Source organism: Giraffa tippelskirchi, chromosome 13 (genome assembly GCF_054371585.1).
Source record: "Giraffa tippelskirchi isolate mGirTip1 chromosome 13, T2T-mGirTip1v1.2.pri, whole genome shotgun sequence".
NCBI classification, from domain to species: domain Eukaryota; kingdom Metazoa; phylum Chordata; class Mammalia; order Artiodactyla; family Giraffidae; genus Giraffa; species Giraffa tippelskirchi.
The window spans coordinates 14,094,742-14,120,560 of NC_137287.1; the positions used below are offsets into that span (position 1 = coordinate 14,094,742).

The 25,819-nt window shown below is 46.7% G+C and overlaps 2 protein-coding genes across 3 annotated transcripts in view; one reads left to right on the forward strand and one right to left on the reverse strand.

Annotated features, from left to right (window-relative positions):
- LOC145532347 (uncharacterized) lies at nt 1–25,440 on the reverse strand. The gene is made up of 4 exons (XM_081557142.1): nt 25,432–25,440; nt 24,973–25,359; nt 16,372–16,418; nt 1–4,829 (listed from the first exon to the last, which is right to left on the reverse strand). Exons 1-4 carry the CDS (start codon nt 25,438–25,440, stop codon nt 4,790–4,792), a joined length of 483 nt encoding a protein of 160 aa, XP_081413268.1. The 3' UTR covers nt 1–4,789.
- Nucleotides 25,386–25,819, forward strand: part of GUSB (glucuronidase beta) — a 12,659-nt gene continuing 12,225 nt past the window's right edge. For both annotated transcript variants that reach the window (XM_081558131.1, XM_081558132.1), the window contains exon 1: nt 25,386–25,651. In XM_081558131.1, the coding sequence (XP_081414257.1) occupies nt 25,439–25,651 (213 nt within the window). In that variant the 5' untranslated portion in view covers nt 25,386–25,438. The remainder of the gene's footprint in view (nt 25,652–25,819) is intronic.

Below are 25,819 nucleotides of genomic sequence, written 5' to 3' on the forward strand. Positions count from 1 at the left end.
GAACAGTGTTACAGCTCCATTTTATTTAGAAAATAAGAAGAAAATACATCCTCCAGCCGTGAGGGCATGCCGACTCAAAAGACACAAACACGGGGGGCGGGACGGGGGGCGGGACGGGGGGCGGAGGGAAGAGAGAGAGAGAGAGAGAGCCCGCGCACACGAGCAGGAGAGAGAGAGACCCCCGGCCCTTTGGCTCCTCTTTTTTTGCATCAGGTGGCTAAAGTATTGGAGTTTCAGCTTCAACATCAGTCCTTGCAATGAACACCCAGGACCGATCTCCTTTAGGATGGACTGGTTGGATCTCCTTGCAGTCCAAGGGACTCTCAAGAGTCTTCTCCAACACCACAGTTCAAAAGCATCAATTCTTCGGCGCTCAGCTTTCTTTATAGTCCAACTCTCATATCCATACATGACCACTGGAAAAACCATAGCCTTGACTAGACGGACCTTTGTTGGCCAAGTAATGTCTCTGCTTTTTAATATACTGTCTAGGTTGGTCATAACTTTTCTTCCAAGGAGTAAGCATTTTTTAATTTCATGGCTGCAGTCACCATCTGCAGTGATTTTGGAGCCCCCAAAAATAAAGTCTGTCACTGTTTCCACTGTTTCCTCATCTATTTGCCATGAAGTGATGAGACCAGATGCCATGATGTTAGTTTTCTGAATGTTGAGCTTTAAGCCAACTTTTTCACTCTTCTCTTTCACTTTCATCAAGAGGCTCTTTAGTTCTTCTTCACTTTCTGCCATAAGGGTGGTGTCATCTGCATATCTGAGGTTATTGATATTTCTCCCGGCAATCCTGATTCCAGCTTGTGCTTCATCCAGCCCAGCATTTCTCATGATGTACTCTGCATATAAGTTAAATAAGCAGGGTGACAATATACAGCCTTGACATACTCCTTTCCTGATTTGGAACCAGTCTGTTGTTCCATGTCCAGTTCTAACTGTTGCTTCCTGAGCTGCATACAGATTTCTCAAGAGGCAGGTCAAATGGTCTGGTATTCCCATCTTCTTCAGAATTTTCCACAGTTCGCTATCATCCACATAGTCAAACACTTTGGCGTAGTCAATAAAGCAGAAGTAGATGTTTCTCTGGAACTCTCCTGCTTTTTCAATGATCCAGTGGATGTTGGCAATTTGATCTCTGGTTCCTCTGCCTTTTCTAAATCCAGCTTGAACATCTGGAAGTTCACAGTTCATGTACTGTTGAAGGCTGGCTTGGAGAATTTTGAGCATTACTTTACTAGTGTGTGAGATGAGTGCAACTGTGTGGTAGTTTGAACATTCTTCGGCATTGCCTTTCTTTGGGATTGGAATGAAAACTGACCTTTTCCAGTCCTGTGGCCACTGCTGAGTTTTCCAAATTTGCTGGCATACTGAGTGCAGCACTTTCACAGCATCATCTTTTCGGATTTGAAATAGCTCAACTGGAATTCTATCACCTCTACTAGCTTTGTTCACAGTGATGCTTCCTAAGGCCCACTTGATTTTGCATTCCAGGATGTCTGACTCTAGGTGAGTGATCACACATCGTGATTATCTGGGTCATGAAGATCTTTTTTGTACAGTTCTTCTGTGTATTCCTGCCACCTCTTCTTAATATCTTCTTCCTCTGTTAGGTCCATATCATTTCTGTCCTTTATTGAGCCCATCTTTGCTTGAAATGTTCTCTTGGTATCTCTAATTTTCTTGAAGAGATCTCTGGTCTTTCCCATTCTATTGTTTTCCTCTATTTCTTTGCACTGATCACTGAGGAGACCCCTTGGGTGACCTTAGAAGTAAATGATGTCCCATTGTCTCTTTGTAATGACCTGGGTAGACCAAATCTCAGAATGACTTCATGGAGCAGTTTTTTTTTTTACTACCTCCTCAGCCCTCCCTCTCAGTCCGGGTGGGAAAGCCTTCAATCCATCCTGTGAATGTATCTATCATGACTAACAGGTATTTATACCCTTGAGAAACTGGCATCTGGGTGAAGTCCATCTGCCAGTCCTCTCCTAGATAGGTCCTATGTCTTTGGCCAGGCTGGGCCAGGTGGGGTCTTCAAGCTCCTTAGGGGTTGTTTAATTGGCAAGTGGCACAAGAGGAGACCACTTGCCTTATAGTCGTTTGGAGGCCTGTTCCTCTGAAGGACCTTTCTATTAATCTTTAGAGGGCCTTTTCCCCTAAATGAGTGGTGACATGTAAGGAGTTAACCAACTTCCATTGGAGGTTCCCAGGCAGAAAAAGGAATCTCTCCTTTTAGAACCACCCCATTTGACCTTGAAAGCCCTCACTCTTAGCTTTAAGAGTCTCACCTTCAGTATATGAAGGAATTTCTGGCAAATTAGTCTGTGGAACTAAGGTGGCAACCTTTATTAGGTCATTGTTCTGTAACGCTGCTCTCTTCACTGCCTGATCAGCTGCTTGGTTCCCTCGTGCCACTTCCGTGCTCCCTTTTTGGTGTCCTTTACAGTGGGAGACTGAAACCTCAGCGGGCAGATGGACTGCCTCCAAGAGTCTAAGGACTTTCTCACCGTATTTGATTGGGGACCCTTGGGTGATCAAGTGGCCTTTTTCTTAGCAGCATGTGCATGTAGCACCAGAAAGGCATACTTGGAGTCAGTGTAAATGGCTATTCTTTTTCCTTTTCCCAGCTCTAAAGCTCGAGTCAGGGCTATGAGCTCAGCTAACTGGGCTGAAGTACCTGGTGGCAAAGGTTTAGCCTCTATGGTCTCAAAAGTGGAGACTACTGCATATGCAGCTCTTCTTTTTCCACCCAAGACAAAGCTGCTTCCATCAGTGTACCAGATTTCCTCAGGATTGGTCAGAAGATCTTCCGACAATCCCTTTCGGGGTTAAGTCCAGTGGCCCAAGGTTTCTAGGTAAAAGTGAAAGGGGAGAGAGCCCTCGGGGGTAGGCAAGAGGGTGGGCTGGGTTAAGAACCTCACAAAGGGATATAGTGAGGCCTGGATTTTCCATCAGCACTACTTGACATCTGAGGATTCTTTGATCAGACATCCATAAATGGTCTCTCCCATTTAGGAGTTGTTTCACTTCGTGGCTGGTAAAAATACTTAATTTGCCCCTAAAAGAGAGTTTTAAAGCATCGTCTTTCAGGACTGCAATAGCTGCAAGATTTCGAAGGCAGGCAGAGACTTTTTCCCAATAAGGGAGGAGGACAGTCCGAGACCACTAGAAACTGGTGGGAAAATATTTGTCCATCCCAGCAACAAAGAAGTGCTCGGGTGAATCTTTAAGCAGTTGTTTTTCCTGTAGCACCCAAAATGGTACAGGTTCGGGAGGAGAAGGCTCCGGAGTAGGAGGTCAGGACAGAGTAGGTAGTCCCCATGTCAACCAAGAAATTCTCAGACCTACCTCCCACATCCAGTTGCACCCTTGGCTCCAGCGCCGTGATGGTTATCTGTGACAGATGAGCTGGCTGGAGTGGGCTGCTTCAGTCCTGTTGAACCCTCGTGAGGGAAGGCTTGGGGCTTGACCTTGAGGTTCTTGGGTTCCGAAGGCAGAGTGTCCCAGTTGATGGCATTTATAGCAATCCATTTTAGGAGACTTATCACGGCTTGGACATTCTTTGGCCCAATGCCCCGCCTGTCTACAGATTAGGCATTTGCCTCATGCCTTGTCCTTTGAGGGCTCGGGGTGTGCCATAGGGCTTCCCTGGAGGGCGGCCAGCATCTGGGCATGCCTTGTCTCTTTCCTTTTCTCCCTTTCCTGGGCCTTGGCCTCTTTCTCCTGTTTTCTGTTATAAAAGGTATTGGTGCCTGTCTGGACCATCTCATCTAAAGAGGCAGCAGGGTCCTGCTGCTGTAGCTGTTGTAACTTTATTCTGATATAAGATGCACATTGGGACAGGAATTTGTCCTTTAAAATTTGTCCTTTAAAATGATCCTTGTAAGAGTCTAAGTCCACATTGATAAACTTTTGGAGGGCCTCTTTTAGCCTTTCCAGAAAGGCAATGGGGTTCTCGTCGGCTGCTTTCAGTCCTGCCTTCACAGATTAGAAAATGATCCCTTTCCCAGATGTGCTCAGGGTCATTATAATTCCAATTAGGATCTGAGGAGGGGACTGCAGTTTCCCCTACTGGTTTATTTATCACTTGACATGTGAAGCCCTGTTGCATACCTTCGGGCTTCCTTTAAGACCCTAATATGCTCAGGGTCAGATAAAAGTTTGACTAAGTATGACCATGCTGTCCTTCCACATCAAGTCAAAGGCCAAGGTAATGTGTAGGAATGTATCTATATATTTGCTGGGTCATCTGTATAGCTTCCCAGGTCTTGTTTGATCTTAGTTCTAACAGGGAGAAGGGCTTATGGACCCGGGTTGGTCTGAATTCTCCTCCAGTTTCAACTAAGGGACACACTCGAGCTGGCTTTTGTGGAGGGGATGCTCCCATATATGGGGGCATGTTTGGATACAAGGAAGGAGCACCAATTCGGGAGCTGTGGGAGGTAAGCCTTCACGGGGCGGGGGGGGGTCCTTCTTTTGGTTGTCTCTGCCTAACACCATTTGCCTAGTAGGCTCATTTTTAGGGCATACAACAATCCTATACTTAAGACAGAGTTCTTCATATCTCAGTCGGAAGAAAATTTGGACATAGGGGATCTCTATTTCCCTAGTCTTTTGCAGAATAATTCTAGCTGCAGGATGGTATTGTAATTTAAACTCGCATCCTCAGGCCAGTGTTCCTCGTCCCCCAGAGGATACTGTGGCCACAAAGCGGCACAAAAGAATTTTAAGTGACTTCTCCTTAGAGGATCTAATAGCTTCCAGTCATCAAGGATACATCTCAAGGGCGTCTGCCGGGAAGTAGATTGGTTATTTCCCATCTGAAAGACAGTCATGACAGGGAGGAAAAGAAAGAGAAAAAACTAATAAGTCTCCTTCAATTTCCATGGGTGGACTTCCTTAGGAGTGAGTCTTTTTGAGACTTATCCTACCCAGTAATGTTGCAACCTGAAAGCCAGGCATCCCCAGGTCACCGTGCAGATCCCCAGGCAAGCTGAGGCATGACAGCCTCCTGGAGATCGAATCCCCAGGCAGGTTGAGGCAGGTCGGCCTCCTGAGAATTGGGTCCCTGGGCAGGTCACGGTGTGATGACCACCTGGGACCCCTGGACTGGCGGATCCCTTAGCAGGTTGATGTGTGACAAACTTCCAAGGACCAGATCCCAAGGCAGGTCGAGGCATGTTGACCTCCTGGGACCCCTGGACTGGAGTTGGGTGTCCCCAAGGTCTCCAGTGTGACCAGTGCTGGGTAGGATTAAGGGGTTGTAATTTTAACTTACTGTCAGTTTGTTCACCGCAGATGGAAATAGATATTAATGATGTGAAGCAATCCAAGCCTGTACCCTGAGACTGGGAACCTGGTGAAACAGTCATAACCTTTATCCTCTTACTGCTCTAAGGGAATGTAAGTCACTGATTTCCTCCCCTAGTCTTCCATAAGAGCAGGTTAGGGTGTCTCCAATGGTAGACATTTCGTTGTCATAGACCCACTTTAGGTAATATTGGAAGTAATGACAAAGGAGTGGGATATCTGGCCGTTAGGGGCATTAAAATATTTTAATAATAGGCTGGGTGGAGCAATGTTGCCTACAAGGGGGCAGGGTCCTGGCTGTAGGAGTTAGTAATTGGCTTAAGAACAAGTTGGTAAGAGGCAACAGATCAGATGTTCTATAAAAGTGCAGTGGAGATTTGATCCTGGGGTAGTTTTGTAACTTTAGGAGAAGGGTGGTAAGGGTTTAGATCCAAACGGCCTGCAGGGCTAACTCCCGAAGTGGCAAACATTATCCCTGGAAGCCCAATTGCCTTTGAAGGGATGCCAACAGATGGACTTCTAGCAGGCATTGTGTGCCTGTCACCTGCCTTAGCGGGTTCACTGAGAGATGCTGATGTTGCACATGTTGTAGGAAACATGGAAGATGAAGGCCTGAACACCTAGAGGGACTGGATATTGTATAGTATTTCCCTCCCAAGGGCCAGCTGTTTCCTAGTTGTCCCTGCAGAAGATTGTAGAGGCAACATTGTGGGCCCGGATGGGACTCAGGAAAAGAGCATGAAACAGGAGGGAAGGGGGCAGGGCACAACTTTTGAAAGAATAACATAGTGCAAGGGCATAACATAAACTGATTAAAATCAACTGGGTCTAAAATAATAAGTCAAATTCAGGTAAACCTTAATCCCCAATCTGTAAGCTAAACGACACACCCAGAGGTGGCAGGACAGCTCCTAGGCACTGTCAAAAGAGGGAGGAGTGGTTCCCCAATGGTTGGGATGACCCTCCCACTCATTAGCATATGAATTCACCCAGCTCACAAAACCTAGCCAGACCGAATTCCATGGCTGGAGCCCTCGCCCTCTGCGATGGCCCACACCCTGCAGAGTGTGCTTCTCTCTGAATCCTAACAAATCCACCTCTTACCTATTACTGTGTCTCTAACTGAATTTTTGCAATGAGACATCAGAGCCTGAGCTTCATTAGGTCCTGAAGCCAGGCATCATGGGTTTTGGCCAGACTCAAGTCCCAGGAGAGAGGAGCTGAAGGATGGGAGGAAAAAGCAGTGGGGAAAACATGCCAAGGAATCCCCTTCATAGCCTGCTGGAAAATCTACTAACTACCTGACCTGTGCTCACAGTTTTCATTGGCCTGATCGTTGGCACAAAGAAGATTAAGGACAGAACCCCAGCTGGCTTGGGTAACAGCTACTGGGGCTCTGCAGATAGTGCCTTTGGGACATACCAAGGAGTAGCCTCTCCAGAGTCCCTCAATTGCTCCCACTGCTGCTCACCTGTTCGCAGGGGGTTCGAGAAAACAAGAAATGAGAGATTGTAAAGGAATTCAGATTTTGTTAGGCATATGTCCCTCCAGCCATAGGAGCGAGGACCTCCTACCTCAATGGAGGTCTTCTGGAATCTGAGACTGAGGCTCATGAGCTTTCTGCTGAGTTCATTATTCGCTGTCCCGGTTTCCAGAACGCTGGGCTTGTCACTTCCCCTGCGCTGGGTTTTCTTTGCATTCAGCTCCCACTGTGGGAGCTTTCGCCAAGTTGGGCTCCTGTTGTGCTTGGCCTCCTCCTTGTGGGGCCATGCCGAGGTTGTTTCAGCCAGGTTAAATCTGAGCCACGGCACCATAGATGTCTGGGGAGTGTGTAATTTCCTTGGTTCTGTCTCATCACAACAAAAATTTGAAGTGACGGACGTTAAAGCCCTTGGACAAAACACGTCTCAGCTCTCAGACCGTGTTACAGCTCTCGGACAGATTAGTGTTACACCTTCGTGTTACAGCTCCGTTTTATTTAGAAAATAAAAGGAAAACACATCCTCGAGGCATGAGGGCATGCCGACCCAAAAGACACAGAGAGGAGAGTGAGCGTGCAGGGGCGCATGCGGGAGAGAGAAACCCCCCCAGCCCTTTGGTTTCCCTTTTTATATGTTTTTTTTTCCTCCCCCTGGGCCTGCTCTATGTAAACTGGGCCAGCCACGAGTGCTGTTTGTTCTGCCTGAGGTCCTCACTCCAGTCCTCGGACCTTCCTTTGTTCCATTTTCGAGGGCTTTTCCCTTCTTTGTCTTTTAGCCACAGCCCTTCTGGATTCCTTTTTCCTACTCTAACTACCTAACATGAAAGTTCTGCCCAGAGTTGAAATTTATTCTATTTTCTGTTACTAAAAACTGTTCTTGGGGATGAGATACTGACACGTGCAATAACATGGAGTATCTTAAAAACATGGTACTGAACAAAAGAAATTAGACACAAAAAGCACACTGTATCATTCTATTTATGTGAAACTCTAGAAAACCCAGATCTACTGTATGGTGACACAGTGTTGATTAATAGTTGCCTGAGGACAGGGGTGGAGGCAAGATAGGGCAGAGTGGTGGAAAAGTTCTTTTTCTTTGGTTGCTCCATATGGCTTGTTGGATCTTAGTTTCCAGACCAGGGATCAGAACTGTGCCCCCTGCAGTGGAAAAGCAAGGGATGTCCAAAAGTTCTGTATTTTGATGGTGCTGGCAGGTAGTCAGGTATGCACATTTGTCAAGCCTTATCAAACTGTACACTTAGAACAAGTGTGTACTTCATTATTTGTAAACTATACCTCAAGAGAATTTGTTTTAAAAAATTGGGGGAAAAAAGCCTTTATAAGTATTTCTACAAGGTGAGGGAGGGTCTTTTAAGACACTCAAGACTTGTTTTTAGATCTTGTAAGAATAATCTTTAACTTCTAAAATATTTGTTATTTTAATTGGTAGTTATACTTGATAATTGTTGTCCTGGTACTGACACTAAAATAGTAATTAATATTTCTAGTGACATACCTGTATTCCTAAAATACACACACACTCTAAGGATGAAAACTGGCAGTTCCCTCTTCTCTATATATGTATGAATGTGTAATTATACCCATGACTCTGCAATTCCTTGTTTGAACATGAGTTTGAATGTCTTTGAGAGGCAGTATCGCAGAGTGACTAAGAGCATGAATCTCTTACCAGATTGAGATTCTACCTCTGTCCCTTACTTTTCTGTGCCTCATTCACTCTAATCCCAACATGAGAATAATTACAGTTGTTGTGAGAAGTGAATGAGTTAATACATGTAAAACACCCAGGTAAGCACCTGGCATGATAGTCAGGCTAGTTATGCTGGAATAACAACAATCTCAGTTGTTTGAAATAGAAATAAGCATTTTTTTTTTTACCATTTTATACATTTATTCAATTAGAAAGTGTCAGGTTTATGGTGCACATTTCTCAAATAAAATTAGATTATAATCATTAGCATGATTCTAAATATGCTAATTTATAGGTAAAGTAATGCCAAGGTTAAATTTGAAACATATCATTAAGAAGAAGCTGGAAAAAAGTTTGAATTTATAAACACACAAGTTCTACTCCTTAATTTTGCTACAGGTTTTTCTCTGATCTTGGCAAGTCACTACTTCCATTTGTCTTTGTGTTCCCATCTATAAAATTGTGGTCATTATACTTGACACTGCCTTTCTTAAGAGGATGTTATAAGGATGAATAAGGTAATGTGTTGTGGTAGAAACAATAAAGGTTTATATCTCACTCATGCCACACATCCATCAGAGGTTGGAAGGGAGGTATTTATCACCCTAAGTCACTCAGGAATTCAGGCCAATGGAAGTTCCATTTGGACACATGCTTCCAAGATCACAAGGCAGGAATAAGGGATGTGGCAAGTCAGGCACTGGCTCTTAGAATTTCTGTTATCTAAACCTCCTTGGGGGGAATTCCCTGGCAGCCTAGTGGTTCAGACTCCATTCTTCCACTGCAGGGGGCATGGGTTTGCTCCTTGGTTTGGAAACTAAGATCCTGCATGCCACAGCACACACACACACACACACACACACATACACACACACACACACACATTTGGCAAAAACAGTCATATGGTCACACCTAACTTCCAAGGGGCATGGACCAAGTGTCTAGAAAAGGGCAGCACCAGGAAAATGGTGAAAAACACTAAAGATTACCATGGTTAACTATTATAATTCAACTTCAAAGTAAGTAGATGAGAACTCAATGCAGAGGTAACCTTTAAGCAAAGACCTGGATCACAGAGAAGAAACTATGAGAGCATTGCATGCACAGTCTGGAAAACAGGAATGGGCTTGAAGCATTTGAGGAACAGGAAAATGACTCAGATGTTTGGAAAATGGTGAATAAGAGTGAGAGGTGGCAGGACTGGGACACACAGGCTCTTGAGGGCCATGGTAAGGAGTCTGAATTTTACTCCAAGGTGTACTGGGAAGTCACTGGAGGATTTTAACCAGATAACAAGGTGTAATTTTTATAAAGACCCTTCATTCTGCTTGCTCTGAGGGATGGGCAAGCGTGGAGGAAAGGAAATCAGTTAAGAAGCAACAGTCCAAGTGAGAGATGCCTGTGGTCTGGACCAGCAGAGCAGCAATAGAGGTGGAAAGGAGCAGACGTAGTCAAGATCAGTTTTGGAACTAGAGCTGATGGTTTGGTTGTCGAGGGTGAGGGAAAGGAAGGAATCGAGAATGACTTCTACATCTCTGGCCCGAGAAGCTGACTAGCTCTTGAGATGTCAATTTCTTCTGGAGTAGAAGCTGGTGGTAGTCAAGTTTTCTGCATCAAGAGTTTTGATTTGTCCATGTTAATATTGAGGTGCTTTTGATATTTCAGGGTTGATAGCAGTTAGTTATTGTTGCTGTTCAGTCGCCAAGTCACGTCTCATTGTTTTGAGTTCCCATGAACTACAGCCCGCCAGGCTTCTTTCCATGGGATTTGCCAGGCAAGAATACTGGAGGGGGTTGCCATTTCCTTCTTCAGGGGATCTTCCTGACCCAGGGATTGAACCTGAGTCTCCTGCACTGGCAGGCGGGTTCTTTACCACGGAAGCACCAGGGAAACTGATCATGGAGGTAGTACTTCAGTATATGAATTTGGAGATCTGTGGAAAATGCTGGAGACACGAACGTGGGGATGGTGTAAGTGTTCTACTGCTGCACAACAGTTCAGTTCAGTTCAGCCGCTCAGTAGAAAAATAAAGTCTGACACTGTTTCCACTGTTTCCCCATCTACTTCCCATGAAGTGATGGGACCAGATGCCATGATCTTAGTTTTCTGAACGTTGAGCTTTAAGCCAACTTTTTCACTCTCCTCTTTCACCTTCATCAAGAGGCTCTTTAGTTCTTCTTCACTTTCTGCCATAAGGGTGGTGTCATCCGCATATCTGAGGTTATTGATATTTCTCCCGGCAATCTTGATTCCAGCTTGTGTTTCTTCCAGCCCAGCATTTTTCATGATGTACTCTGCATATAAATTAAATAAGCAGGGTGACAATATACAGCCTTGACGTACTCCTTTTCCTATTTGGAGTCAGTCTGTTGTTCCATGTCCAGTTCTAACTGTTGCTTCCTGACCTGCACACAGGTTTCTCAAGAGACAGGTCAGATGGTCTGGTATTCCCATCTCTTTCAGAATTGTCCACAGTTTATTGTGATCCACACAGTCAACGGCTTTGGCATAGTCAATAAAGCAGAAGTAGATGTTTTTCTGGAACTCTCTTGCTTTTTCAATGATCCAGCGGATATTGGCAATTTGATCTCTGGTTCCTCTGCCTTTTCTAAAACCAGCTTGAACATCTGGAAGTTCACGGTTCACGTATTGCTGAAGCCTGGCTTGGAGAATTTTGAGCATTACTTTACTAGCGTGTGAGATGAGTGCAATTGTGCGGTAGTTTGAGCATTCTTTGGCATTGCCTTTCTTTGGGATTGGGACGAAAACTGACCTTTTCCAGTCCTGTGGCCACTGCTGAGTTTTCCAGATTTGCTGGCATATCGAGTGCAGCACCTTCACAGCATCACCTTTGAGGATTTGAAATAGCTCAGCTGGAATTCCATCACCTCCACTAGCTTTGTTCGTAGTGATGCTTTCTAAGGCCCACTTGACTTCACATTCCAGGATGTCTGGCTGCATAACAAGAAACCCACAAATCTAGCAGCCTACAACAACAAACACTTATTATCTCATGGTTTCTGCTGGTCAGGAAATTGGGAGTGGTTTAGCTGGGTAATGATGGTTTGGGGTCTCATAGTTGTGGTCAAGAAGTCAGTTAGAATGGAAGTCAACTGAAAGCTTAATAAGGGCTGGAGAATGGTTCACCCACACAGCTGTTGGCAGGAGGCTTCCATTTCTCACCCTGTGCCACTTCTATAGGCTGCTTGAGAACATGGTAGCTAGCTTCCCCTGAAGCATGAGATCCAAGAAACAGCAATAGGCAGAAATTACACAATGACCTTGTCTTGGAAGCAACATACCATTTCTGCCATTGTTCATCTCACATAGACCAACCCTCATATGATATGGGAAGAGATTATAAAGAGATACAAGTTTCAAAAGATTCTCTTGGCATCTAGTGTATTAAGTCATGGAAATGGATGAGTTAATTTGGTGGGGTGAGGATACAGAACAGAGAACCCTGAGACACTCCCAACATCTGAAGATTGGACAAAAGAGAGGGAGCCAGAAGAAGAGGCAGAGAAATGGCCAGTGAGGTTGGAGGAAAATGAAGAGCATGTAGCTTCATGGAAGCGTAGGCACATTTCCTTGAACAACCAAGCCAAAGGTTACCCAGAGTAAGATTGCAAGGGAATTTGGATCTAAGAACACAAAATTGATGATCACGCCAAGTACTGGGCTGGGCAAAAGCTTCATTCAAGCTTTTTGGAAAGACGTTACAGAAACTTTTTGGCCAACCTGAATAGTTTCCATGGAGTGTTAACCCTGTTTGGAGTAGGGTAAGAGTAAATGGGATGGAAGAATCTGGTGACCCAGACCATAGAAAATTCTGATAAATTGTGCTGTGGAGGGGAACTTGGGATGAGAGACTATGCTCCATGATGGATGATTCTGGGATGTGTTGGAATGCTTCACAATAGTGATTTAATGGGCTTCCCTGGGTGTCAGACAGTAAAGAATCTGCCTGCAATGGAGATTCCCTGGAGAAGGAAATGGCAATCCACTCCAGTATTCTTGCCTGGGAAATCCCATGGACAGAGGAGCCTGGAGGGCTACAGACCATGGGGTCACAATAGTTGGACACGACTAAGCGACAAACATTGGACATCGCATTTAGTGATTCAATAGCAGGGCAAGTAGTGTCCATGCCAGAGGAGGGCTCACTGTGAGAACAAGTCCTTGCCTGATGGGAGTTTTGTCACTGTTTCTTCAGGTCATTCTGCTCCATTGACAGCAATTTAGCACTCTCTTTTGTTTGGAAGTACAAGACCTTCCAGAACAAGATGCACCAGCAATGCTAAGGTGTGAGCTGATACACTGGGGTGTGAGTTCACAAAATAGATACAACCTCTGTTAAAGGTACTAGCACAGGTTTGTATCCTACAGACACAGGAACTAGAATAAATTCTATTACATATATCTTCCGGAAAAGAAAACAGGGTGTGTGTGTATATACATATGTATGTATAAAGTGAAGTGAATGTCGCTCAGTCGTGTCCGACTCTTTGTGACCCCATGGATCCTGCAGTCCATGGAATTCTCCAGCCAGAATACTGGAGTGTGTAGCCTTTCCCTTTGCCAGGGGATCTTCCCAACCCAGGGATTCCAGGTCTCCTGCATTGAAGGTGGATTTTTTACCAGCTGAGCCACAAGGGAAGCCCATGTATAATGATGATAGCGTATTCTCAATTACGGAGGTTATTCTGTGTAAGGAATGATCCTGCATTATCACCAGGTGAGAATGGTGATAAGCATGAATTATCTGCTTGCAATTGTACGTATCTGTAACTTCTGGCCTCGTTTCTCCTCCACAACCCATATACACCCAGTGACAGTACAGCAAGGGGTCATCTCTGGCCCCGCACCTGGGCATCAGGGTAGCAGGTAAGCAGGCTGGCACAGTGAGTAGCAGACACACCCCTGGAAGCCTCCTGACACTGGACCCACTAGCGACAACATTGCAGGGGCCATGGAGGTCCACTGGAGGGGGATACAGTGGTGACCAGCGCCCTGCACACCCTGTCTTGGAAGGGGGCTCCACTCCATTTATGGGGATGGGGGGATGAAGCGCTGCTTCTGGCTTACTGTCTAGGAGGGTGGGATGGGGGGCAGATTGGGAGCTGCCAGGGCTTCCACTTGGCCTTCGTCAATACTCCAAGGCAGTTCCAACATCCCCCCTCATTTAGTTCACCACCATTGTGATCAAGATTGGAGGAATCTTCCCAGGAAGGTCATAGGATTGAGTCCAGATCTCCTTTCCAGAACATTATGCCCTGAGTCCCAAACCAGCAGCCCCACCCCCTCTCAATACACCCTCCCTATCTAGCTTCACCTCCACACTTTGGCCTGATAGACTCAGCTCTGCTCCTTCACACGCTCGCCCTGTCAGGACGCGTGCGGCGGCTCCTTAATGCTCCACAGTTGAGCTCTTTGCCCGCAGCAGTGCCTGTACTTCCCTGCTCGTCCTGTGCTGAGACCTGACCCAGTTATTGGTCCGGGGGCCAGAGGGCAGGAGGGCTGCGATCTAGAGGAGGGTCCTGTGAGGCAGCCTCCTCAGGTGAGATCCAAACCAAGTTATTTATGTATTTGTCTGCTCTGGGTCTTAGTTGCTGTGTGCGGGATCTAGTTCCCTGACCAGGGATCGAACCTGGTTCTCCCACATTGAGAGCGTGGAGTCTTGGCCACTGGACCAGCAGGGAAGTCCCCTCAGGTGAGATCTTCATCTGTGGTTTCTGTCAAGAGGAGGCCACTTTCCAGGCAGGTAGGGCTTCTTTACCTGGTTAGAGGATCCAGGTAAAGCCGGGGTTCAAGAGGTTCAGGTTCACCCACCCCAAGGTCCACATCCCTCGTCCCTGCTCTCAGTCCTTCCCTGTGAGCCTCACAGGACTCACATCATGAGCTCTCGCGTTTTATGGTTAAATGCCGGGCCCAGTTCTCAGTACAGTCTTCCTACAACTGCAGGACATGAAGGTCTCTGTAAACAGGGCCAAACAGGCCTTCTGGCTTCACTGGGCCCGGGATTGCTAGTTGGCTGGAGAGAGCCTGTCATTCTTTTTCTTGATGTGTCTCTGGAACTTAGCAAACCCAGCCAGCTTAAAATTACAATCCTTAAAATTAACCTTACTCACATTTCATTCCAGTTCTATTGCCTGGCCTATTATATCCCCTTCCACCTGTACCTTATCTCAACTCATAACAGGTAATCTTAGTGATTCCAGTGTTAGGGCACCTCAGGAGCTACCGCCCTCCACTAACCGGAGTGACAGTAGGGCCCTTGTTGCTGAATGACTGCCAAGGTTGTTTTGTTCCAGAAACCTGTTCTAAGGTCTGACTTCCCAGAGCCACTTCTGAAGAGGAAAAGTTAAAATTTTACATAATCTCCTTCTCCTTCTGCCTCTGTAACTCAGCTTGCCCCTTGCAAAGTCTAGATCACGTAGGTCATGTAGTCTCAGAAATGGGGACTTGTGATACTAGGAACTGGAGTTTATCTCCTTCACCCTTGTCCTGCTCTTTGTAATCACCCAGCCCCTGCAAACCTGCTTACTCAAGCCTGTCCAGGTCAGGCATCCCCCTTCCCATCTTGACCACTGTTCCTGAGCACGCGAAACCCCTTAGTTTAAACCAGCCAATTAACAGCTAGTGTTGCCCACTACAGTCTGTCTGTAAAAACTCTGTAATCCCTTTGTTTGGGGCCCAGAGCTTGGAGTGTTAACTCCTCTGGGCCCGCTGGCGTAATAAACCTGGGTTCTCCCAACCTCCAAGTGTGGTGCTTGGTTTCTCAAGTACTGGTTTCTGCAACATTTCTGGAGGCCCCAGCGAGATTCCAATCACGCCGGCCCCTTGAACTGCAGGACTGGTGGCTCCGCCGCGCTGGAGCGAAGGAACCCCGAGACGCAGGAGGAGGCGCGCCACCTGACGGCATCCCGGGTTCTCTTTCAGACCGGTGTTCCGATTCTTCGTTTGGCCGAGCACCAACTGGACTCATTGGAGGGATGGACCAACTCGCCAGGAATGGCCACAGGATAAGGTAAGGCTCCGGGGCCAGTCCCCAGGCAGGAACCTACCCCAACGGGTAGAAGAGGAGACCGATCACCTCCTTGGGCTCCCAGGAAGGGAACAACAGTTAAGGAAACCTGTAGACTTGGGAGGAAGGGAGCCATCGTGAATGATAACCTCCTTGGAGCTCCCAGGAAGGGAGCAACAGTTAAGGAACCCTGGGGACTCAGGAGAAGGAAGGCACTATGATAGCCTCTGAATGATTTTGAGTATGTGATTGCTGACTGAATGGAGTGAGAGGAATTTTTTGGAAACTACAAAGCCAATTCTTTTCACATATACAATAAAAACAACTAACTTGTTAAAAGGCCTGCCCAGGGAAAAGCTTGAAGTTAACCCTTTTCGCGTCCTTGAAATACGCAGCCAGCTTTGCCGAAGACCTCAGCCTTGGGAAAATTAGAACTTCAAGTGAAGAAAAAAAAAAAGAGGGGGTCAAAGAGATATTTTAAATCTCAAACAGAAAACTATAAGATCTCTGTCAGTCTCTCTGTCTGGATTTATGTATGTCTCAGTTTATGTCTTTTTTCTGATAATATTGTTGAAGTTGTAAATGAGTTCTAATTTAATTGGCCTAAAGAAAAGTAAGCGCTTATGAATCAAACAATACAATACAAACAATACTAGAAAAATTAACTAAATAAATTTTAGATTCATATGAACTGGAAAATATTCAGTATTAAATATCTAGTATTAATGTTTGTTTGCTAATCTAATAAGAAAGTAGGATGTATGTTTTTAATAAAGAAGATATAAAAAATAAAATTGCATTTCATAAAGGGAAAAGAAAGTAGGTCTGACTTACAGGTGGCTGTTACAGAAGGTGATTAAAAAGTTTCTGGAAGGTGGAACCTGAAAAAAAAGTTTTGTGCATAGTTAGGATTGACTAAGTTTAAAATAAATTTAATTAAGTTTACCTAAATGAGTTTAAAGTAAGCTGGTGCAAAAATTTAAATTCGGCCTTTCTCTCTGTTAAGAGGACACACTTTCTTCAGATGTTGAACTGCTTTTAATAATAGATTTAAGGTTTTTTTTTTACCTCTCAATTGATCTGTTCTGTATTTACCTTTGAAGTCTTTTGTTAACTTTGGCTACAGTGTTAATGCCTTCACAATGAGTTCTCCAAAAAAGAAAAAATTACTTTGGTAAACTAAATAAACATTAAGATTATGGTACATGTAGACAAAGCTCATTCTGCTTCTACAAAAAATAATCCCTCATGGTTAGACTTTTGCTATCGTGATGTCCTTAAAACATGGTAATAGTCTGCTCTTAAATCAGGAAATTAAAAATGAAAAAACAACAGCTAAAAATCAAAGAGCCAGGGCTATGGGAAATCCAAGACGGCTGCTTGGCTTTTCCCAGCTCCCTGACAGACCTCATTTTTATTTGATGGGTTAAAGCCTTACCTGGCTACAGTGTTAATGCCCTCAGAATGAATTCTCTAAAAAAGAAAACACTATGTTTCACTAAATATTAAGTTCTAGTTTTGCTAATTAAGGTCTGTGCTTACTAAGACTCACTTCTGAGATAGTTCCTTGTTATGTTATATTGCTAAAAGGTTTAACTAAGTTATTAAAAAGGACACTCAAGATTATTTCTAAAGCTTATCTCAGTAACCAGTCTTTGGATAAAGCTCAGATGCTGGAGAAGGCAATGGCAACCCACTCCAGCGTTCTTGCCTAGAGAACCCCAGGGATGGGGGAGCCTGGTGGGCTGCAGTCTATGGCGTCGCACAGAGTCGGACACAACTGAAGCAACTTAGTAGCAGCAGCAGCAGATCCTCCATGAGGTACAACCAGGAGATTGACACCTGGCTACAATCATTTAACTGAGACAGATGACCTGGGGTACACCAGGCTATACCCAAAGAAAGTTCTTGACTTAAATTCTTGCTTGTGACCTTACTAATAACTGCTAGCTATATTATTTTCTATGTAGCTTGTTTCAGAAGATTATTTATTATGTTACCAAAGGTGTGACTGAGCCTGTGATAAAATGCTGATATGCAGTTCCATATGAGATCAATAATTGTAATAATGTAACTCTAGATGCGGGAAGAAGCAACAAGAGGAAATATTTTCCTGGACCAAGAGGCTAGTAAGACAGGTATGGTCCAGAGACTTTTGCTACTCACAAGGCCTGGTCTAGTGACAACACATTGAGTGGCCTGTCAATGGAATCTTTGTTAGACCTGGGAATGAGCCTTCCCAGCACCGTGGGACGCAATGACCTTGAAATGCTCCCAAATCATGGTCAAATATGTGGCTGTGAAGGGGCTCTGCTGAGACTACTATAAGATGCTGACCTTCAACACCCCCTTGAAAGGACTTCAGGGTGGAGACAAAAAATAAGGTACTCTGTGCTCTGGGAAAACCCAGAAAAACAGGCCTTCAGATAGTCAGATGTTTTCAGATAAAAATTTTTATGAGTCCAAATTCTTGCATCTTCTCATACCTAGAGAAACACTAATGTCATGAACCAATGTCTGGACCTGGTTCTCCTAGCTAGCGTCTCAGCAGCATTCCTACTTCTATTAATCTTTGGGCCATGTATCTTTAACTTTCTTGTTAAGTTTGTTTCTCCAAGTAGTAGTAGCACAACAAGAATATCACCCGGCCAACACCCAGACAATGCTAGAACAAGCTGCCTTATTCTGTGGACTCTCATCGGCCTCTGTAAATGCACCCCGAGGTCTTCAGCTATTCTCCCTTTGAGATCGTATACGGGAGACCACTCCCAGTGATAAAAAAAAAGCTGAAGGGAGACCACAAACAACTAGCTGACCTGGAGATACCCCAACACCTCCAGGCCCTGGGAAAGCCTTCTGCCATATTGCCTGAGAAACCTGAGAAAGGACACCCATTCCACTGGGCAATTGGGTTCATCCCTATCAGCCAGGAGATGAGTTATAGGTGTCAACCCTTGGATCCAGCACACCAGAGTCAAGAAGGCAGCAGCTTCCTGTAATAAGGACACCTGGAAAGCAGTTCAGGACCCCAAAAACCCCCTCAAGGTCTGGTTCCATAAACAACGACCCTCACCCTCGAAGGACTCTGAGCCCTGCTCTAGTCACCCCAGGAGCTGACTAGTCAATGCACGGCAGAAGCCTGAGGATTCTTCAGCCCTGCTCCAGCCACGCTCTGGCAGCTGGCTGGCTGGTCAATGCACGGCAGAAGCCTGAGGATTCTTCAGCCCTGCTCCAGCCACGCTCTGGCAGCTGGCTGGGTGGTCAATGCACGGCAGAAGCCTGAGGATTCTTCAGCCCTGCTCCAGCCACGCTCTGGCAGCTGGCTGGGTGGTCAATGCACGGCAGAAGCCTGAGGATTCTTCAGCCCTGCTCCAGCCATGCTCTGGCAGCTGGCTGGCTGGTCAATGCACGGCAGAAGCCTGAGGATTCTTCAGCCCTGCTCCAGCCACGCTCTGGCAGCTGGCTGGCTGGTCAATGCACGGCTGAAGCGTGAGGATCTGGCTATCAAAATATCAATGGATTTTCATTGTCAACCCTGGACTGTATCACTGATTGCTATCATTTCTGTACTCTTCACCACAGGACTAGCTTTAGTTGCATCCCAGGACTGGGATTTGGGTCAGAAGCTGCAGTTAGCTGTCTGTTATTTCACTGTAGTGGGAAGCCTCATTCTTATTAAAAGTCTCTTATGATCGATTCTCCCTACTAACTAAACTGCTCCACAGGATAGCTGAACCCCCCCTTCACGATAGGCTCAGTTGCTATAGCTGTGACAACACAAAGATGGGGAGAAAACCTTTTGCTAGTGTTCAGTTATCTGTTATGTGCAGGCTGCTTTACAGCCTTCTGGTGTCGCTTGCTATAACAAGATGGTGCCACCCCCATCAAGGCCTTTTCTTTGTTTGTGGGACAGATGCTTACTTATGTCTACCTGTCAATTATATGGGTATCTGCACTTTAGCTTTCCTCACTCCCCAGATGAACATTGTCCCTAACAACCAGACTCTCACCGTACCTCTGGCAGCACATACGTGGTCAAAAAGAGCCATCCAGTTTACACTCCTACTAGTTGGTCTGGGAATCATGGCTGGGCTAGGTATGGGAATAGGAGGAATTGCTTCATCTACCACCTTTTACCATACACTGTTCAAAGACTTCACAGACGACATTGACAGAGTGGCCAAATCTTCAGTGGCATTACAGGAGCAACTAGACTCCCTGGCTGAGGTGGTTTTATAAAACAGGAGAGGGCTAGACCTACTGACAGCTGAAAAGGGAAGACTCTGCCTCTTCTTGAATGAAGAATGCTGCTTTTATGTAAACCAATCAGAAATAGTCTGGGACATGGCCCAACAGCTAAGGGAACAAATCATAAAAAAGAGAGAAAAACTAGCTAATTCCTGGGGTAATTAGAGCAATATCTGGAGCAGGGCATCATGACTTCTCCCTTTAACAGGTCCTCTCTTCATGCTCTTTGCAGCGCTTTTGTTTGGCCCTTGTATTCTCAATGCTATTACCCAGTTCATAACCTTTCCGATTGAATCCATACAGTTACAAATGGTAATAGTTCAATATAGCCCCCTAAACGATGGGGAGCTCTGAGTGTCCTACCAAAAACATGAGATGACGCTTTCTACAACGAATGATACAAAGAAGCATCAAGAGGGGGGAATGAAGAGGAAAAGTTAAAATTTTACATAACTTCCTTCTCCTTCTGCCTCTGTAACTCAGCTTACCCCTTGCAAAGTCTAGATCACGTAGGTCACGTAGTCTCAGAAAGTGGGGATTTGCAATACTAGGAACTGGAGTTTATCTCACTCACCCTTGTCTTGCTCTTTGCATTTGCCCAGGCCCTGCAAACCTGCTTAATCATGCCTGTCCAGGTCAGGCATCTGCCTTCCCATCTTGATCACTGTTCCTGTGCACGGAAACCCCTTACTTTTAACCAGCCTATTAAGAGCTAGTGTTGCCCACTACGGTCTGTCTAAAAAAACTCTGTAATCCCTTTGTTCAGGGCTCAGAGCTTGGAGTGTTAACTCCTTTGTGTGCACTGGCGTAATAAACCTGAGTTCTCCAACTCTCCAAGTGTGGTGTTTGGTTTCTCGAGTACTGGTTTCTGCAACACTTCCAGTTGGTTTTTTGAAAGCAAAGCTGAAGACAAAGACCTATTATTATTATGGCCACCCTGTGCAGCATGTAGAATCTCAGTTCTTCAACCAGGGATGGAACCCGTACCCTGTGTAGTGGAAGGGCTGAGTCTTCCCCACTGGGCCAGCAGAGAAGCCCCAGGACAAAGGTCTAGTCCACACAGGCACTGATTTGGAAAATGTTCCCAGAAGTACGGTAGCAGGAAGAGGAAAACAGAGAAGAATGAAAAGCTAATATCAAAGTGCATAATCAAGGTCACAGCTTGATCGTATATAATGTCCCTATTGCAGGAAAGGCTGAAACACTTATGCAATGGTTCCTATCTCTCTTTGAATGATGATGTCTCTAGATTATTAACACCCATTTCACCTCCACTTCTCAGCTCTATAGAAGAAGCAGAATGGAGCCATTCAGAGCCCGCAGTAGGAGAGCCTCTGTTTTCAGGGGATTGGTCGTTGGTAACTGCATTTTCAGGGAACTCAGCTTGGACTGAAATCAGAGGCTGCCAAAGGGGATGGGACACGGGGCACCAGAAGCATCTGCTGTACTGTGTGATTAACCACTCCCATGCCCCTGAGGACCTTAGAAGGAGCTCTAGCTAGTGAGGTGCCCAACAGCTTAAGCTTTTAGCTTCAGGCTTCAATCTGCCTTTGTGGAGGAACTCACACTTGTCCTGGAGGGAATGGCTGAGGCAGTCAGCTCCCACACAAGGGTATATCCTCCTTCCCTGGTCCCCCGCTCCTTGGAGTCCCAGCATCTCTCTCAGGCACATCCTCCCTGCTCCTCTGGCTCTCCAGTATTCCATGCATGAAGTGAAAAGCAACTGGGAAGCACCAGTCTTGCTGTGGGCTTTACTGTGATGTGGCTTAGTTTGAAGGCTGGTTCACACGTCAGTTGTCTTGTCAGATAAACTAGAGCGAGGGGGAAAAGCCTGGAGTTAGCAATTTGTAGACAGGAAGCAATGCCCTGGGTTGGGGGTGGGGGCGAAAGAAAGGGGACTTAGTTACCTGTCAAGGAAGAATCCCTCCGTCAAGACCATTTCAGATTTTTCAATAGTTCACTGGAGAGCAGATTAGCCATCTGCTGGCCAATGCAGGCAAGTCCTCTGACAGATCTTTAAAGGAAAGCCTTGGGGACTTCCCTGGTGGTCACGGGGCTAAGACTTCATGCTCCCAATGCAGGGGGTGTGGGTTTGATCCCCAGTCAAGGAGGAAGATCCCACATCCCACAACTAAGACCTGGCACAAATAAACAAATACATATTAAAAAATAAGTAACTAGAAGAGTTTCAAAAGAAAAGCAGCAACTACAGACCAGTGCCCATAAGAGATGGAACTCAGTAATTTCCCTGTGTTGTTAGCTTGGTCTCCCCTTTCTCCGTGTGTAGACGCGTCCTTAGAATAGAAAGAGTGTGTGTGCCCACCTTCGTGAGCAGCAAAGAGGAAGCTGGTTTCATTCCCGTCAGGGTTGGGGGCTGGGGAGGAGAAGATTCTCCCAAGGGTGAAGTGGGTGGTGGCAGCAACTGAGGAAGAGGAAAGGGGACACAGGAGTGGAGAGGTTCCAGAAGAAAAGCTATAGAATGGTGGGCGACCCCTGCGAGGTCAGGGTGTGGTTTTAGAATGGCTTTCAGCCTGAAAAACTGGGAGAGGAGAGCTCAATTCAGAAAAGTGGGGAGGACAGGGATTTCCCTGGTGGTTCCGTGGTGAAGACTCTGCCTTCCAATGCAGGGGCACAGGTTCGATCCCTGGTTGGGAAACTAAGATACCACATGCCACCAGGTGCGCCCACACATTAAAAAAAAGAAGGGGGTGGGGACGATAGAGAAAAACAGAGCCTGAATCTGGTAAAAAGAGCAAATTTAGAGTAAATGGGGATGATGAAAATTAGAGGAGACGGTAGGCTGGGAGGAACTTCAGTAGTCGTGGGTAAGAGAAAATGAAAAGAACCTAGAACATGAGCCAGTAAATGAGTCACCACAGGTAATGGAAAGGTAGATAAAGTCAAGGTGGTCACAGAATAAAGGCCCAGGATGGGAAGGCCACTGATAGGGACAGGAGAGAGGATGGAGGGGGGACCTGAGCCAAGGACCAAATTGCTCAGTGAATTTGGGGCCTGTGTGTATGCAGAGGGAATGAACCGGAGGCCAAGAGACGTGAAGATAAAGGTATTTGGAAGAAAGACAATTCCTTTGTGATCTCATGGTTGAGACTCTGCCCTTTCACTGTTGAGGGCCTCGTTTCCATCCTTGGTTGGGGAACTATGATTCTACAAGCCACATGATGTGGCTAAAAAACAAACAAACAAAGAAAACCTTGAAATGATCCCTGAAGAATGAGAGTGATGGGGAAGAGAGAAGAGTTAACTAGTCAGGGTGGAAGGGCTTCCAGACAGAGGGAAGGTCCTAAGCCAGGGCCCAGAAGCCAGCAGGAGCATAGTGTGTTCTGGAACTCAGAGCCAGGGATCAGGGGAACCAGTCAGACCACAACAGATGATACTAAGGGGTCTGCATTTATCCTCAAGGAGATGGTGACCTGTTCATTCATCCTCTTTGTCCCATCACTCATAACATAGGGTGTCTTAGGGTTAATCTTGGGATCTGTTATCCACCTGCCCTCCGTTCTTTGGTGACTTCATCCATTCTCACTGCTGGCAACTCCCAAAATTTCATCTCCAGATTCAGCTTATGCACTGCTGCAAAGTGATGGAATAAGGAAGCTGACCAATGGACTTTACCCTTCAGGGTCTGGATGTCAAGGTCTTGCATTTGCAAACCAACTGTTCTCTGAACTCCATTAAACAGTAGAAAATCAACTTTCAACTAATTAAGTATATACAGGTTGACTCTCAAATGGAAAATCAATTTATTACTTTATAGAAGCAGATCAACCTGGACTTTTTGTGCCCATTTGTGAACTTTAAAACGGTTATTAGTTTCTTTCTTGGTGGTGCTAATGGGAAAGAATCTGCCTGCCAAAGCAGGAGACGCAAGAGACGAGGGTTTGATCCCTGGGTCAGGAAGATGCCCTTGGATGAAAATGGCAATCCACTCCAGTATTGCCTGGAAAGTTCCATGAGAGAGGAGTCTGGTGGGCTATAGCTTGTGGGGTTGCAAAGAGTTGGACACGACTGAGCGACACACACACAAACACACATGTACACACACACACACACACACACACACGGAAGCAAATCAACTTTAGTTATTTGCGCCCATTTGCTAGTTTTAAGAGTATCATTATTTTCTTCTTTTTAAAGTGGACCTTTTTTTTTTTTTTGAAGGCTTTATTGAATTTGTTACATTATTGCTTCGGTTTTGTTTTGGTTTTTTGACCTAGAGGCAGGTGGGATACTAACTCCCTGACCAGGGATCAAACCCACACCCCCTGCATTGGAAGGTGAAGTCTTAACCACTGGACCTTCAGGCAAGTTCCCACTGTTTTCATTCTGATTATAAAATTAATCCATGTTCATGATAGAAACTTTCAAAAACTCAGAACATATGAAGCTGCTGCTGCTGCTGCTGCTAAGTCGCTTCAGTCGTGTCCGACTCTGTGCGACCCCATAGATGGCAGCCCACCAGGCTCCGCCGTCCCTGGGGTTCTCCAGGCAAGAATACTGGAGTGGGTTGCCATTTCCTTCCCCAGTGCATGAAAGGGAAAAGTGAAAGTGAAGTCGCTCAGTCGTGTCCGACTTTTAGCGACCCCATGGACTGCAGCCTACCAGGCTCCTCCCTCCATGGGATTTTCCAGGCAAGAGTACTGGAGTGGGGAACAACATGGAAATCACCTGTAACACTGATAATAACACTTCACATCTATCTACAGCTGTGTGGATTTAATTTTAGCACTACTAGGATCATACAGGATAAACTTTTGCATCTTAAGTTCTCTTATTTTTATACTGTAAGCATTTGGGGGAAAAAAATCTTTAGGCCTTGCCAGTTCTTGCAATTTATTTATTTGTACTATCTGGGCATCTACTTTGTTTACAGTGTCAAGGTCCAAGCCAGAAGGTTGCTTTGGTGAACATGAAATCAGAGCAAAAATTAATAATTTAAAAATCAAGTAATTGTAGGAACAAATGCATCCAGGCCAGGATCCTGGTACCACAGACTCTATCTCCTTGTATCTTTATGCGTACGTCCGCAATGCCAAGGAGCTCAGGGCCCCTGGGTAGGGGCTCGGGGACCAGGGACTGCTGGTGGAGGCCCAGGGTAAAGGCTAAGAGCCGGGTGATCACGCCTGCGGGTCGGAGGGCACTAGGCATACAGGCTTCGCCTGAGCTTACCGCTGTCCCGCAGGCATAAGCGAGTGAGGTGGCCCCAGCCGGTCTCCTTGAAGAATCGGTGTGTGTGTAGGGGGAACCTGGCAGCCTCTCAGGTCCGGCTCTGACTCGCTGGCCTGGACAAGTCGCTTTGGGCGCGAGCAGCTGGGGACGCGAGGGTGGAGGAGGGCGGCGACCCCGCGGGTGCGGAAGCCTGCGACCTACGACCTCCGCCCTTCCGGGCCGGGGCTGGCGCTCCGGCTCGGGGCTGGCGCTCCGGCTCGCCGCGGGCCCTCCCCCGCCGCCGCCCTCTGGCAGGAAGGAGGAGCGGTCGCGGCCTGAGGGGCGCGGGCCTCGCGGGGAGGGGGTGCCCCGACTGGCCAAGATGGCGCGGGGGCGGGACACGTGACTCTAGGCCCCGCCCAGGCCCCGTTATCAGCGCGCGGCCCGGGACGCCCGGCAGCTGGCTGCTCGCGGCCTCACTGCAACCATGATCCGGGCACCGGCGGGCGCCTGGGCCGTGCTTGGCCCTCTGCTCTGGGGCTGCGGGCTGGCGCTGCTGCAGGGCGGGATGCTCTATCCCCGGGAGAGCCGGTCGCGGGAGCGCAAGGAGCTGGACGGCCTCTGGAGCTTCCGCGCCGATTTCTCCGACAACCGGCGCCAGGGCTTCGAGCAGCAGTGGTACCGGGCGCCGCTGCGGGAGGTGGGCGCTCGGGGGACGGGACCTGGGCCGGGGCCGGGGAGCTCCTGGAAGCCCGGTGTGGGGGGCGTGGGGAGCCTTCCCTTGTGCCCTTGAAACTGATGGACGGCCCTGGGGGGCAGTGGGGTAGACCCACGCGGAGAGTGACCGGCAGAAGGAATTGGGCGGGCC